The sequence below is a fragment of the Podarcis pityusensis genome (genome assembly GCF_964106645.2).
Source record: "Podarcis pityusensis genome assembly, chromosome: 2".
NCBI lineage: Eukaryota > Metazoa > Chordata > Lepidosauria > Squamata > Lacertidae > Podarcis > Podarcis pityusensis.
The window spans coordinates 20,016,949-20,033,572 of NC_138029.1; the positions used below are offsets into that span (position 1 = coordinate 20,016,949).

At 44.9% G+C, this 16,624-nt stretch overlaps 1 protein-coding gene across 1 annotated transcript; it reads left to right on the plus strand.

Annotated features, from left to right (window-relative positions):
* The first annotated feature begins 1,312 nt into the window (after positions 1-1,312).
* Positions 1,313-12,077, plus strand: LOC308471066 (meteorin-like protein). The gene is made up of 4 exons (XM_080994994.1): positions 1,313-1,665; positions 4,121-4,530; positions 7,011-7,070; positions 11,431-12,077. Exons 1-4 carry the CDS (start codon positions 1,541-1,543, stop codon positions 11,745-11,747), a joined length of 912 nt encoding a protein of 303 aa, XP_080851120.1. The 5' UTR covers positions 1,313-1,540; the 3' UTR covers positions 11,748-12,077.
* Positions 12,078-16,624: the final 4,547 nt, after the last annotated feature.

Here is a 16,624-nt window from a genome sequence, read left to right on the forward strand (position 1 = left end):
GTAACCTGAAGCGTATGTAACCTGAAGTGTATGTAACCCGAGGTACCACTGTATAACAATCATCTGGACAACTGCAATAGCATTTATACAAAGGTGCTTGCTGAAGAAGGCTTAGAGGTTAGAGTTGCACAAAAAATTATAAAGTGGGAGCTGACCCTTTTAAGCCATTTTTTAGGATCATGGAATTGTAGAGTTGGAAGGGGTCGCAAGAGTCATCTAGTCCAACCCGTGATAGATGGCCACCCAACGTCTGCTTAAAAACCTCCAAGGAAGGAGAGTCCACCACTTCTCGCAGGAGTCTGTTCCACTGTCAAGCAGCTCTTACTGTCAGAAATGTTTTTCCTGCTCTTTTCCTACTCATATTAAGTAGTTTAAACCTGCTGCCTTTTGCTTATGTGGCCTGTACAGTGGTACCTCAGGTTAAGAACTGAATTCGTTCCGGAGGTCTGTTCTTAACCTGAAGCTGTTCTTAACCTGAGGTACCACTTTAGCTAATGGGGCCTCCTGCTGCCGCTGCGCCGCTACTGTGCGATTTCTGTTCTCATCCTGAAGCAAAGTTCTTAACCCGAGGTAATATTTCTGGGTTAGCGGAGTCTGTAACCTGAAGCGTATGTAACCCGAGGTACCACTGTATTGTGTTTTTTAAAAAATAATTTTTGTATTTGATTTTTTAAAAAGCATAAACATGTAACAAAAAACAATTCCAAATACAAATATTGATATTACTCTGAATTTCCTGACTCCACCCCCCCATCCTTTCCATGGATGATAATGATAATATTTACAACTGCATATCCAAATTCCTGTCCTTCTAAATTCTCCATAGTCTCCATTACTTTACAAGTGTGGTTTTCTTAAAGTTCTTGTCTTCTTGATTTCTGAGCTTCCCAGTTAATTTTGCCATTTCGGCATCATCTCTTATGTGGTCTGTATTGACCCGTTGTTGGTTCTAGCGTTAGTGATGAAGGCTGCAGGAGAGAGATGTACTAATGAGACGGAAAGAATAATAAAATGATAATAACGATAATAAGTTGCTGTTCTTCTTTCCCATACCACCTTCCCGACCCACAGCCCATACATGAACAACTAAATGCACGCGCGCACACTAACTGGGCATTCAATAATGGCGAGGACGCTCATTGCTCCCTTATGTATGTATAATTTGGTTTGGTGGGGGGGGGGCGCCTCTTTGCAACAAAGCGCAGCCCCTGTGTTTGGCGATGCTGGGGGGAGAAGTGGGAGTTCTGGAAAACCAGGGACATCTGTCAACTCAACCGCAGATTAGACCTCGTTGAAATACAGGCATGGGAGGGTCGCAGGCTCTCCCGTTTCATTCGCTTCGTCCTGTTGCGCACAGCGCGCGTCTCTGTCTCTCTCCAGTCTCCATCCCGCGCTCTCCAACGAGGCCGCTTTCCTTCTCCCTCCCGCGGAGAGAGAAAGGAAAACGAAGCACCCTTTTGGCTCCCCTCTCCTTCCCTTCTCGACGGAGGGACTGGTTTCGCGCTGGCTTGGTCCCCAGCTGCCTCCAAGCCGCCGCTTGATGTCCCCGGAGAGGGAGGCGCGGAGCAAGCGCGCAGGGACGCCGCGGATGCGGATGCTGTTCCCGCTGCTGCTCCGCCTGTGGCTGCAGCCGTGCGCCGCCGACTACTGCAGCTGGAAGGGCAGGTAAGCCGCGGGCGGAGAGGGCGAGGCAAAGCGACGCGGAACTTACGCGCCAGAGGAAAATGGATATTATTATTATTATTATTATTAATTCAATTTCTATATCCGAAGATCCCAGGGCAGTGCACAACATCCGCTGAGGAAATGGATATTATTATTATTATTATTATTAATTCAATTTCTATATCCAAAGATTCCAGGGCAGTGCACAACATTAACAGTATAATTCTCATAGCATAATAGTGTAATTTTTAAATACCTGGCAGATTTAAGCACATTGTCCTGGCAAACAGTCTGATAGGTTTAAGTCCCATTGAGTTCAATGGAAGCAATTTCAACTTCGCTCTCCCACTGAACTCAGGGATTTTAAGGCTGGGGCAATGTACACTCCTCCAACTGCATAAAATATTGTTCTCCTGAATGCAATGGGGCTTATTTCTGAGTCTGTATGTATAGAATCACGCTACACAAGGCTCCCCACCACTACCACCCCATCAAGCTCTAACTTTCTGCAGTTCTTAAATACAGACTGCTTGTTCTGAAATGATCCCTGTATAATTACATTTTTACTTATTTTAAAAAAGCTAAAACTTTTTTGTCTCAACAATGAACAGAATGCGTCAATTCGCTACGTAAAAGCAGCCATGTTCTGCTCTGTAATCTGAAGCATATAGGTGCTGAAAGCTGAACTGACATCTGTAAGTCACGTTGTTAGATTTGATATTTGACTGAGTAGAAAATTTCCCCTTTAGCCTCTGGCCTACTCTGGCTCAAAGACTGACTTCCTAAATATCTGTCCCAAAATTGCTATTGGTGAATGTGACTCCAGTCCAGAGATAAATTCATATGTGAGGAAACATACACACCCGCCAGAAGGCCAAAATTGTTAGTTTTATATGTATGAATTTGTGTGTGTAGTTTTTTAAAAATTAAGAATAACATGAAACAACACACAAAAACAACAAAATAATGTGTATTGGTAACTAGGTGCAAAGCAAAATGCAGGTTTCGTGTATAAGGCAGAAAATAGTAGCAGCATACAATCAGAACCTTAGAATGGTAGGCTTGGAAGGGATCCTGATAACAATCTCTTCCAGCCCACTGAAATGCAGGAATATACAGCTATCCCACATGCGAATTGAACCTGCGACCTTGGTGTTATCAGCAACATGCTCTAACCAACAGAGCTACCCAGAGAGCCAGTGTGGTGTAGTGGTTAAGAGCGGTGGACTCGCAATCTGGGGAACCGGGTTCGCGTCTCCGCTCCTCCACATGCAGCTGCTGGGTGACCTTGGGCCAGTCACGCTTCTCTGAAGTCTCTCAGCCCCACTCACCTCACAGAGTGTTTGTTGTGGGGGAGGAAGGGAAAGGAGAATGTTAGCCGCTTTGAGACTCCTTAAAAGGGAGTGAAAGGCGGGATATCAAATCCAAACTCTTCTTCTTAAGTTAATAACCAAGCCAAAAATATGTATGAGTTACAGGGAGGGGGGATGAGGTTCCTTTAGGTAACGGTTGGATGCGGGTGGCGCTGTGGTCTAAACCACTGAGCCTCTTGGGCTTGCCAATCAGAAAGTCGGTGGTTTGAATCCCTGCGATGGAGTGAGCTCCCATTGCTCTGTCCCAGCTCCTGCCAACCTAGCAGTTTGAAAGCACACCAGTGCAAGTAGATAAATAGGTAAACGGCATTTCCGTGTGCTCTGGTTTCTGTCACGGTGTTCTCTTGCACCAGAAGCTATTTAGTCATGCTGGCCACATGACCCTGAAAGCTGTCTGTGGACAAACGCCAGCTCCCTTGGCCTGAAAGCGAGATGAGCGCCACAACCCCATAGTCGTCCTTGACTAGACTTAACCGTCCAGGGGTCCTTTACCTTTACCTTTAGGTAACAGTTGATAACAGAAATAAATCTGAAGCAAAATCAGCATCAAAGGGATCCTTTTGTTGTTGTTGTTGCTCCACGCATCATTCTAAAGCTTTGTGTAAGTTTATCAGTCAGAGCAAACTACCATACCCATCTCAACAGTGTGGTTAGCTTTGATGAAGGCTCTCTTCTCCTCAGTGGGTGGTTTCCTCTGCCAGTGTTAAGGAAATTCATTCAGTGCCACACTTTAGAGATCCGGCCTGATGCCCCAATCCTGAGAGGGGTGGTTTATTGGCTTGTTTTGGGTTTTATTATGTATTTTGTGTTTTTATATTGTGGTGTTATATTGTGAACCGCACTGAGACCTGCAGGTATAGGGGTGGTATACAAATAAAATAAAATATAATAATAATAATAACAATAATAATAATAATAATAATAATAATAATAATAATTCCATCTGGACAAAAACACTCATGGAGGAGGCGAAGCACGGCTGGTAAGGGGTGTGTCTTATGGCAAGGGGTTTGGTTATGGAAGGAGGTGTGGCCAGATAGAGAGATTTGGTTGTCACAGCTGTCCACCCCTCTGTTTTCCAGCGGCTTGAGCTGGGAGCCCCGCTCCCGTGCGGTGGAGCAGGTCCACCTGCGCTGCACCGAGGGCTTCCTGGAATGGATGTACCCGACCCGAGCCCTCCGCGTCATCTTGGAGCCCAACCTGTCCAGCGCTCAGCACACCGCCGTCTGCATCAAGCCGTCCAACACTTTCCAAGGTGCCAACATCTACGTGGAGAGGGACGGGCAGCTCCACCTGCTGCTGAGTGACGCTGAGGAGCCCCGCCTGCACCAAGTCTCCTGCTTCAGCACCCGCACGCCCCAGAGGGTGGCGCTTTTCCTGCAGGCCAGTCCTCAGAGGGACATCAGCCGCAGGACAGCCAGCTTCCAGTACGAGTTGCTGAGCAACAAGACTGTCACAGGCCCAGACTTCCAGAAAATGGCGCTCGTGGAAGGTAAACGATTACGTGTGGGTCTCGTTTCCCCCAGTTTGGTGTTCGAACCTCATTTTTTTTTTTAATGATATTTATTAGAGTTTCACATAAAAAAGACACATCAATAAAAAAAGAGTTTAAAAAGAAAAAGAAAAATACACAATACAAAATACAAAAAGAAAAAAGAAAAAACAGTTAAAAACAATTCCATCTTTTCATCACTACTTTTAAATTTACTTATTTCCTGGACCTCCTCATACCTCCCTCTTTTGTATTCCAATTCAATTTGTTTGTCCAGCAATTCCTTTCCCTCCTTTTTAATCCCAATCCTTAATCTTAATATAATATAACATTAAATTTTTACCTATTAAAAGCCAATTTTCCATTCTTTTAACCTTTTTAATCCTAATCCTTAATCTTGATCTGTATATAACTTTAAAGCCTGTACAGCTAGAAGCCACTTAATTTCAATCCATCATCACTCTAACATTCCTTAATTTTGCAATATTTCTGTAAATAATCTTTAAATTTCTTCCAATCTTCTTCCACCGACTCTTCTCCCTGGTCACGGATTCTGCCAGTCATTTCCGCCAATTCCATATAGTCCATCAATTTCATCTGCCATTCCTCCAGTGTGGGTAGCTCTTGTGTCTTCCAATACTTTGCGATGAGTATTCTTGCTGCTGTTGTTGCATACATAAAGAAAGTTCTGTCCTTTTTCAACACCAATTGGCCGACTATGCCCAAGAGAAAGGCCTCTGGTTTCTTCAAGAAGGTATAGTTAAATACCTTTTTTAATTCATTATATATCATCTCCCAGAAAGCCTTAATCTTTGGGCACATCCACCAAAGGTGAAAAAATGTACCTTCAGTTTCTTTACATTTCCAACATTTATTATCAGGCAAATGGTAGATTTTTGCAAGCTTGACTGGGGTTCTGTACCACCTGTATATCATTTTCATAATATTCTCTCTTAGGGCATTACATGCCGTAAACTTCATACCTGTGGTACATAACTGTTCCCAGTCAGCGAACATGATGTTATGTCCAACATCTTGTGCCCATTTAATCATAGCAGATTTCACCGTTTCATCCTGAGTGTTCCATTTCAGCAGCAAGTTATACATTCTTGACAAATTCTTAGTTTTGGGTTCTAATAGTTCTGTTTCTAATTTTGATTTTTCCACCTGGAAGCCAATTTTCTTGTCCAAATTGTATGCCTCCATTATCTGATAATAATGAAGCCAGTCTCGCACTTTGTTTTTTAATTTTTCAAAACTCTGCAATTTTGGAACAAGATGGAGATAGACTGGTGTTCGAACCTCATGTGGGGACGGGGATCTTCAAGTTCACATGAAATAACCCCACCCCACCCCAAAAGCTGCTCATAAAACAATTAGATCAATAAAATATCAAACGTATATATATAAGAAAAAGCAAGCTATTCACATCAGCAGCTGCAACCAGGTCAAAAGATAAAATGAAAGCAAAGCCAGCCAATCAATCAGCTATACCAGAAGCCCTGAAGAGCAAAATAAAACTTTTACCCATTTTTCTGCTATTATTATTATTATTTATTAATTAGTATATATTTATACCTTGCCTTTTCCCCTAAAGGCAGCTTACAGATAAAAACATAGGGAAATATAGGGAAAACAAACATTAAAAAATAGTTAAACATTGGTAGTATTAAAGCTCTGTACCTTGGTTTTTGAACAACTTAGTTCTCGAAGGTTTTGGCTCCCGAATGGACTGTTCTGAAGTGACTGTTTCCGTTTGTGAACTATTTTTGGAAACCAAACACCTGATGAGGCTTCTGCAGCTTCCGAACATTTTGGAAGCCAAACGGCCTTCCAGAATGGATTCCATTTGACTTCCAAGGTACAACTGTACATATATATAATCTGTTTAAAACATACAAATAATTAACAATCCACCAAGAAGGCCCCCTCTTGCATCCCCACCAGTTAAACTATAAAAGAATTAAAATAATATAAGAAGAAACATGTTGAATGCTATGAGCACACATTCCTAGTGAACCATCCAAGATATCTAATTCCAGAGAGTGCTTGTCTTAAAAAGACCTCGCAGCTCATTTATTTGTCAAATGTCCCTATTTTCACTGGAGAAATATTGGAGGGTAAGAAGCTGACCTCTGCAGGCCTGAGCAATCAACAGAAATTATGTACTGCTTTAGAAACAGATGCTCTTGAGCGGATTATCACAAGACCCCTCAAGGTCAGAGGTGAGGAACCTGTGACTCTTCAGATGTTGTTGGGCTGCAGGCAGCAGGGCCAAAAGATGGAGTGAACGGAGCTCTGGTGGTTCCACTCCCCCACCCCATGTTACAGAAAATCATACAAATGCTCTCAGATGCTCAGAATGAAGGCAAAACTTGATCCAGGTGCCAATGAGGTCGTTGTACCAGGCTCACCGTTCGGGACTCGTTTAAGAGCCCTCTAGCAACCCTCCTTATCAACTTCGTGTTTTCCTTCCCCAGCTATGTGCCGCCCCTGTGACAACATGGAACTTCTCATGGCTATTTGCAGCAGTGATTTTGGTAAGTGAGATGGCATGAGAACATCGTTTTTTGGAGAGGTGGAAACGGTGCAGTCCTGTGCATATTTAGAGTCAGAAGTAAATTTAGAGTCAGAAGTAAAATTGCTGATCAGCTGTTAAGTTCGAGCATAGCCTAGTGCCTCTGAGCACTGGGTATCCTCACTGGTGAGGAACTGCCTAGCAACAGCCTCTCAGTCTTGTCTGAATTGAACTTCAGTTTCCTGGCCCTCACCCAGTCCATTATTGCAACCACGCAATAATGACTTCTGGGGGGAACACTGCTAAGCTCCATGGGTTCTCTAGTATGAGGGTTGGTCCATGTTCTTTAACATCTGTATGAAACTGCTGAGCAGGATCATAGAGAGTTTTGGAGTGTGTGGTCATCCACAAGTAGGAAGGGAATGGAATGACTGCAATGCAGTCTTCTCAATCCCAAACACAAAGTTGCTCCAGAAGGATATCATGGTCTATGGTATTGAAAGTGTTGAGAAATTGAGGAAGGTCAACAGAGTCACACTCCCCTAGTGTCTCTCTCTCTCTCTCTCTCTCTCTCTCTCTCTCTCTTCTCGAACGGTTCCATTTTTGAATATTTCGGTTCCCAGAATCCAAAAACCTGGAAGTAAATGCTCTGGTTTTCCTTGGAACTTTAATGTCCGACGCTGCTTCTGCTTGGTGCAAGAAGCTCTTGCAACCAGTCAGAAGCCGTGCCTCGGTTGTCAAATGTTTCAGAAGTTGAACGGTCTTCCAGAATGGATTACTGTACATTCGACAACTGAGGTTTGACTGTCGAAAACTTGTCTCCTGCAGGACTAACTGGTTCTGGCAGGATCTGGTATGTACCACTGAGTTGAGCCCTACAATGGTTCCACACTGCTAATGGTCTTTAAGGTTCACATCACTGAAACGCCAAGCAATGATTTTCATGAACAAATGGGTCATCACAGATAGAACTCCAATCATGCCTAGTGGTGGCCATTCTGTCTTCTGTAACCACTTTCCTGGGAGTAAGATCCAGTGAACTTATATAGCCCTGCAAGTTGTATGAACAGGCTCATAGTGTAAAGGTCTCCTCAAAGCCAATTCACATCACTATTAGGGGAGGGCTGGGGGGTGGGCATCTTTTCAAGCCATGACGACTTGTATTTTTGTCGCCATCCCAGACCGATTGTGAACTTCAGAATGATCCGTCACATACATCTGGCTCCACTGTATTCATGTTCTACATTGAAATCTGGGTCCTCAGGATAGCATTTAGACAGCCACTGCCTTGAGTGCACCCTGAATTCTGCCTGACAAAGCACCCCTCCTCATTAAATATACCATAGTTTTCGCTCTATAAGACTCACCGGACCATAAGATGCACCTAGTTTTTGGAGGAGGAAAACAAGAAAAAAAATATTCTGAATCTCAGAAGCCAGAACAGCAAGAGGGATCGCTGTGCAGTGAAAGCAGCAATCCCTCTTGCTGTTCTGGCTTCTGGGATAGCTGCGCAGCCTGCATTCACTCCATAAGACGCACACACATTTCCCCTTACTTTTTAGGAGGGAAAAAGTGAGTCTTATAGAGCAAAATATACAGTATATATTTTTAAAGGCCTGTGGGTGAATAAATCATCCCTAATTTGGTCACAAGCCCATTTCCACACCGTTTCCGAGCACAATTCAAAGTGTTGGTGCTGACCTTTAAAGCCCTAAACGGCCTCGGTCCAGTATACCTGAAGGAGCGTCTCCACCTCCATCGTTCTACCCGGACACTGAGGTCCAGCACCGAGGGCCTTCTGGCAGTTCCCTCACTACGAGAAGCCAAGTTACAGGGAACCAGGCAGAGGGCCTTCTCGGTAGTGGCGCCCTCCCTGTGGAATGCCCTCCCACCAGATGTCAAAGAGAACAACAACTACCAGACTTTTAGAAGACATCTGAAGGCAGCCCTGTTTAGGGAAGCTTTTAATGTTTGATGTATCATTGTATTTTAATATTCTTTTGGAAGCCGCCCAGAGTGGCTGGGGAAACCCAGCCAGATGGGCGGGGTATAAATAATAAATTATTATTATTATTATTATTATTATTATTATTATTATTATTATAGCTCTCAGACAACAATTTCTACTTGTGATCGAAAATAAGGCACCCCAAACCAACTAATCAATTATGGAATTTGTCTGCAAAAGAAGGCAGCGCTTGAAATCTTCCCCCTTTGAGGATAATTATCTCACTCATGTCATGGGCACAAAGAACTTACTTAGGAAGATTTTGGGAACTTCCTTAGTTAATCCAATTTCCTGGAGCCACTAGCCTTTTAGCATAACAGATGTCCCCCTGTTTTGTTCCCCTTCTCCCCCCACCCCCAGCACTCAGATTCAGTCAAGTCTATTGACAAACTATAATGCTCTTGTTCCTCCTGCTCCAAGTTGCTCCTGAGGTCTGAGGGCCTCCGCTCTTAAGAACCATAAAGCTAAGTGTGCTTTGGGGGTCAATTGCACTTCCACGACCAGTTATTTGATCTAATCCACACACACACACACACACACACACACAAACCTGGTGGTGGCAACTGCTAAACTCAGGGCATGGAAGTGAAGCCATAAATAGAGTCAGTTCTAAGGGCTATTTCGTCTGCTCTGTGGATGCTTTAAGTCTAAATGCCCCCCACCATGTGGCCTTCAGCACAACATCTGTCAGTTGTGTGTGTGTGTGTGTGTGTGTGTGTGTGTGTGTGTGTTTTGCAGGCCCAGCAAGGAGGAACTTCCTCACTTGAGACCCCGGTAACCAGTGCTGGATTTACGCAAAAGCAAAACAAGCTATAGCTTAGGGTCACACTCTCTTGGGGATCCCAAAAAAATTAAAGGGGGGGAACTGGATGTACATTTTCAAAATATAAGATAAAAAACAAATAAAATAAAACCTACATACAGGAACAGTGCTTTGTGTTGTGTAGGCTCCTATGGTGTAAGTAATGGGCCCCGCCTGCTAGCCTGCTCCCTAAAATATCACTGGTTTGCTCTTTTCTATATATAGGGTACAGTGGTGCCTCGCAAGATGAAATTAATTCGTTCCACGAGTTTTGTCGCCTTGCGATTTTTTTGTCTTGCGAAGCACGGTGTCGGGAAAGTTTTGGAAAAGCTTCAAAAATCACCAAAGTCTTTAAAAACCTCAAAAAAGGCTACCACACCATGTTCTATGAGTTGCTCCTCGAAGTCAAGTCGCAACTGTATTAACGGTGTTAAGAAAAAGGAAACAAACTTGCAAGACGTTTCCGTCTTGCGAAGCAAGCCCATAGGGAAAATCGTCTTGCGAAGCAGCTCAAAAAACAAAAAACCCTTCCGTCTAGTGAGTTTTTTGTCTTGCGAGGCATTCGTCTTGCGAGGTACCACTGTACCTATATATAGGTCACCTGTTGCATGGCAACATGTGCAAATTGCTTTAGATACCTATGAGGTCCATAAATATAGCGTATATTCAACACAAAAAACAGCGACAATTTGTTGTTGACAAAGGACAGCTGGACATATAAAGGGCCCCATTACCTTCAGTAGCTTAGGGCCTCATCAAACCTAAACCCGGCCCTGCCGGTAACTTAATCAACTGAAAAACAGTGGGGCTCATTGCTTTAGCTAAGCAAGAGAAGGAGGGAAATGAACTACCGGCTTAAGCAGAGTAGAAGACGTTGGGCACATCCGCACATGACATTTAAAGCACCGTGATACCACTTCAAAAACGTCACCGTTTCCCCCAAAGAATCATGGGAAGTGTAGCTTACCAAGGATGCTGAAAAGCATCAGGAGACCCCTATTGCCCTCAGAGAGCTACAATTCCCAGCGTTTTCTGGAAAGAGGGACTGACTGTTAAACCACCCTAAGGACGGTAGCTCTGTGAGGGGAAAGGGGGTCCGCTGACAACTCTCAGTAACCTTAACAAACTACACATTCCATAGTTATTTGGGGGAAGCCAAGCCATTACTGTATAAAGTAAAAGGTAACAAAAGGTAAAGGACCACTGGACGGTTAACTGATGTCAGCTGATGGGCATAGTTTGGGGGAAATGGAATCGTGGGCCAAATTAGACCCACTGGTGGGCCAAGTTTGACCCACAGGCCCAGATGGAATCTTCACCCCTAGAGTTATACCTGTCTTCACATTGTTGGTTTTCAGGTGTCAACTAAGGAACAGTTTTCTTTGCCCAGGCTTGATAATGCAATATTTAATACTTAGTAGCATTACATGAGTCCGTGTTTTGATGATTTGTTGTTTCAAAATGCACTCACCTGTTTTCAAAATTATGTTTGTTGCGGATTGCCCTGTGCCCATTTGGAGGAAGGGCGATTCATAGTTCCCTTATAAATAAACACGCAAAATTTACACCTAGTGGTGAGAGGATCGATCCACAACGTCACCCACGATGCGGAGAACCACATGTCCCAGGTGGAAGTCGGCGCGCGGCGGGTCTACAGGCAGAAAAACCAGATCTTTCAGCAAGATAAAGTGAGCGGCGGATGGCGAGGACCCGTCAAGACCTTGCTGCAATGTAAGGTGAAGAAAGGAACCGGCGATTTCCTCTTCACGGGCAATGAGCACTTTGGGGAAGCTTGGCTGGGCTGTGCCCCGCGATTTAAAGACTTTGGTGCTGTCTATCACAAAGCTATTGAGAGGGGGGCAAATCCCTGCGAGTTTCCATTTGACTAAGGAGTCGCCATGCCTGTCGTGATGATCCAAAGGACCAATTTCAGGACAGCTTTGTGTATAAGGGAGAACGATGGCGCTCGTGTTGTTTGGCAGAGGTGGGACGTCAAAAGAGAAGTGTGCGTTTTCTTTAAGGGAAAGGGAGCCGAGAATAGCGACAGGTTAGCTCACAAGTCTCTTCTCGGCAATGGACTCATCGTGAAGTCGTGGGCAAGTTAAGTCAACCCACTTCCTGACTGGGAAAAGGGGGAAGTTGTAGTGGCCTACCTCACAGGTATGTTGTGAGGGCAAACAATAAAGAATGTAAAGCACTTTGCAAATAAAAATAAAGAACAGAGGAAGGATGAGTCGGAATTGTATTGTCTCCAATATCAGATGTGTTTTTGAACTCCACTGTGGTGATCACACAGGGTCCCCGGATGTTTAACGGTCTATTGATCCCTGTGCCACCACTGTGCTCGCTTCCCCGCTGCCACCAACCAGTTACTCTCTGGTAAAACACTGAGTCCAGTCAGTTGTTAAAAGTGAACCAAAAAAAGAGAGTTTATTTTACAAACATTAACAAGTTTATAGTTTCTCAGATAATATTCCTATCAGTATTTTTAGTTTCTTTACCGGCCTATACCTTCCTAATACCTTCTGACTGATCTCAACTGTTTGACTGACTCCTCTTAACAAATTCTCTCACTCTCTCACACCAGACTAGCCCAACCCACAGACTTATCTTCTCTGTCTCTTCTAACTCCAGACTGTCTTCTCAACCACCCTACCTCTAACTCCCCCACCCCAAAACCCTCTGTGCTTAAACCTTATACACAGTTATCTCTGCCCCTTGGGTTCCCATTGGTTTGTTGTTGTTGTTCAGTCATTTAGTCGTGTCCGACTCTTTGTGACCCCATGGACCAGAGCACACCAGACACTCCTGTCTTCCACTGCCTCCCGCAGTTTGGTCAAACTCATGCTGGTAGCTTCGAGAACACTGTCCAACCATCTCATCCTCTGTCGTCCCCTTCTTCTTGTGCCCTCCATCTTTCCCAACATCAGGGTCTTTTCCAGGGAGTCTTCTCTTCTCATGAGGTGGCCAAAGTATTCGAGCCTCAGCTTCAGGATCTGTCCTTTCAGTGAGCACTCAGGGCTGATTTCCTTCAGAATGGAGAGGTTTGATCTTCTTGAAGTCCATGGGACTCTCAAGAGTCTCCTCCAGCACCATAATTCAAAAGCATTGAATTGGCTACAATCCCATTGGTTACAATTAGTTAACCCTTTCCTTATGAACCCGGTATGATGTCACACACCTAGGAGGGCAAACGTCACATCCACTAACCAGCTACAGAGGCTTTGTTTAGCCTGGCAAAGTAGCCGACTTGGCACACCACCACGGAGACTGAGACAAGGAGATGTTGGTACTATCTGAGAAAAGTTCCATGTTCTGCTGCCACACCTGTGTCCAGTGTGGTGCAAGGAACCTCAGGGATGAAGTCCATACTCCAGAATGGCCTTGGGGTTGTCTACACCTCATCAGGCATTCTCTTCAGAGGTTTTTGGCCAGACTGGAATTGTTCTGTGACCCATAACAATGCCCCTTGCCTGGCTTGCTGGGGAGATCAAGGTGGGTTGTCAGGAGCTCAGCCTACACTCGAGTAGGACCCTGGCAGAGACACATGCCCAACTGGCATGTTCTCTCCCTCCTGGTCTTTTGTTTGGGAGCTTCAAAAGCTTTCTTCTACCCGAACATCACAGCGACCGATGCCAGGCGACACCGGCAAACTTAGGGATCCACAGTGTTCACTCATCATGCGTGACAGACCTCAGCATTTTGGCTAATCTACTTTATTTTCATATAAACACACACGGAGCACTGCAACATGGCTCCCTCTCTCTCTAGCATCAGACAGCAAAGAGAAAAAGAACAAAGGACAATAGTCCCTCTTTACGGAACACAGTAACACATACATCCTGTCTCCATCACTTCCCACTCTGTGGAGTCAAAACATATACCGTCATGTGAAAGATAAATATCCCATGACTGCAATCATAGAGCAGGAATTCTAACAGGTTTACAGGTTATCAAAGGTGCAGGAGTCGCTCATATCTGCTGCCTGCACAGGCCTGCTCTTTTTGGTAGAGTCTGCACCTCTTTTAGTCCAAACAGTGGTTGCAGGCTGCTCTCCCCCCACTCAAACTCCTCGACACGCTATCATGAAGTCCGAGCGAGAGAAAACTCTTTAATGAGCTTTTGAGTGACTGGGACCACCCCTATAAACGGCAGGCTGTGTGAATAGAAGTCCGTGCAGCTTATTCTGCTCTGCTCCTGTGAAAGGAGTCTCACTTAAGCTGCGCTGAAACGAGACCCTTCCGTTTAAAGCTACTCTTTTGTTAGAAAAAATAAAAAGTACAGCCGTCAGCATATTGTAAAACACCGTTCGACATTTTCCTTCTGAAGAGATGCGGTCATTTCTTAATTTCGCCGAACCCACTGTCGCTATTTAAAAGTAGACCTGCCCAGCCCAACATCTAACTCATGCAAGTTGATTTTCGTCTCCATCCTATTTATTTCCTTATTTCATCTGTAGCCACCAGAGCCAACTCCTAGGGATCAAGGTCTCTTTGTCTCTGCCCCCTCCCCCGCATGAAATATTTGAAGGGGCCAAGCCCCCCCCACCCCCAAAGTTGACGGGCACTGCCATTCAAATGATGTGTGTGCGCCACATCATGTGATCAATTTTATGCAGGTGGGTCTTACTGGGCCCCCAATGTTTTATTCAGGTTGGCACCCCTGTTTGTAGCCCGCCTTTTCCCCAAGCTCAAGGTGCTGTATTTGGTTCTCCCCCTCCTCATTTAATGCCCACATCAACCCTGTGAAGTAAGTTGCACTAAGATGCAGTGGTTGGCCCAAAGTCACAAATTTTAGGGAAGTTTTTAATGTGTGATGTTTTATTCTGTTTTTAATCTGTTGGCAGCTGCCCAGAGGGGCTGGAGAAACCCAATCGGATGGGCAGAGAATGGATGAATGAATAAATAAATAAAATTTTATTTTATCATCACCTGAGAGTGGATTTGAACTCTGGTCTCCCAAGTCCTAGTCCGACACTAGCCCCTAGACCACACTGGCTTTCCATGCTATTGAGATAGTGGCAAAATATATTCCGAGGTATGAACTCCGGGTTATACTTGGCTGTTACAGATGTCGTTTACACATATGCACTATGCATACTCTTGCTAGCTAAAAGTTATTATTATTATTTATTGAGTACCACCCTATACCTGGAAGTCTCAGGGCAGTTCACAGAAAAGATCACAACATATATAATCAGAATAAAAACAGCAACCCAATAAAGAAAAAACCCAGAAAAGAGCCACATTTTAAAAGGGTATAGGATGTCAATCAGGTCAACCAAAGGCCTGGTTAAAAAGGAATGTTTTTGCCAGGCGCCTAAAGGTGTATAATGAAGGCGCCAGGCGAACTTCCCTGGGGAGAGCATTCCACAGACGGGGAGCCACTGCAGAGAAGGCCCCGTTCTTGTGTTGCTACCCTCCAAACATCTTGAGGAGGCAGCACACGAAGGAGGGCCTCAGAAGATGATCTTAGGGTCTGGGTAGGTTCATATGGAAAGAGGCGGTCCTTGAGGTATTGTGGTCCTGAGCCGTTTAAGGCTTTATAGGTCAAAACCAGCACTTTGAATTGGGCCCAGAAACTAATTGGTAGCCAGGGCAGTCAGACCAGGATCGGTGTAATATGCTCAAACCGTCTTGCTCCGGTGAGCAACATGGCCGCTAAATTCAAAAGGATATAATATCAGCTTAATGCTGCTGTGCATTAAGCAAATGAGGTATGTGGAAACACAACCTTGCACTGAGATGAGGAATGTACCCCCCCCCCCCAATATTTATTGGACCATAACTTACATGATTCCTGACCTAACATCTGGCAAGTCACAGGTTTCCCAGCCCTAACCAAACATGCAAGATGTGGGACTTACAAGTGCTAGATCCAACCAATGATGTTTTGCCCAAATTGGTGTTTTTTGGTTGGTTGTTTTTAAAGGCCAGTGGAGTGCTTTATCCATTTTCAGCATGGGCCAACTGTGTTGTTTTTTAACTTGAAAGACTAAAAATAACACCCCGAGTGCTGCTTATAGCTGAGCGCCATAAACTGGCATAGAATTGAGCTATAGATAAATAAAAGAATCAAAAAAATACACAATGCACCTCGCATATCAAAGTAAAGACTCAAGAAAGCGGCTGCAAGCAACATCAGCGGCTATTCATGGCATCCCGAAGGGATGCAGGTGACGCTGTGGTCTAAATCACTGAGCCTCTTGGGCCTGCCAATCAGAAGGTCGACGGTTCGAATCCCCGCGAGGAAGTGAGCTCCCGTTGCTCAGTCCCAGCTCCTGCCAACCTAGCAGTTCGAAAGCACGCCAGTGCAAGTAGATAAATTGGGACCGCTGCGGCGGGAAGGTAAGTGGTGTTTCTATGCGCTCTGGCTTCCGTCACAGTGTTCCGTTGTGCCAGAAGTGGTTTAGTCATGGTGGCCACATGACCCAGAAAGCTGTCTGTGGGCAAACACCGGCTCCCTGGGCCTGAAAAGCGAGCTGAGCACCACAACCCCGTAGTCGCCTTTGGACTTAACCGTCCAGGGGTCCTTTACCTTTTTTTCACCATGGCATCCCTAAATGCTTCTTACAAGAGTCTACTTACCCACGGGACTGCCTCTCCTGGTACGCCCCGCGGAGGACCTTAAGGTCCACAAATGGCAACACTTTGGAGGTCCGAAGTCGCAAGGAGGTTAAGATTGGTCTCAACTAGGGCCAGGGCCTTTTCAGTACTGGCCCCAACTTGGTGGAACACTCTGTCACAAAAGACTAGGGCGCCGCAGG

Coding starts and splice junctions, on each gene's coding strand:
- LOC308471066 (XM_080994994.1), top strand. CDS start 1,541: ATGTCCCCGGAGAGGGAGGCGCGGAGCAAGCGCGCAGGGACGCCGCGG. Junction 1,666..4,120: donor TACTGCAGCTGGAAGGGCAG/GTAAGCCGCGGG, acceptor TCTGTTTTCCAG/CGGCTTGAGCTGGGAGCCCC. Junction 4,531..7,010: donor GAAAATGGCGCTCGTGGAAG/GTAAACGATTAC, acceptor TTCCTTCCCCAG/CTATGTGCCGCCCCTGTGAC.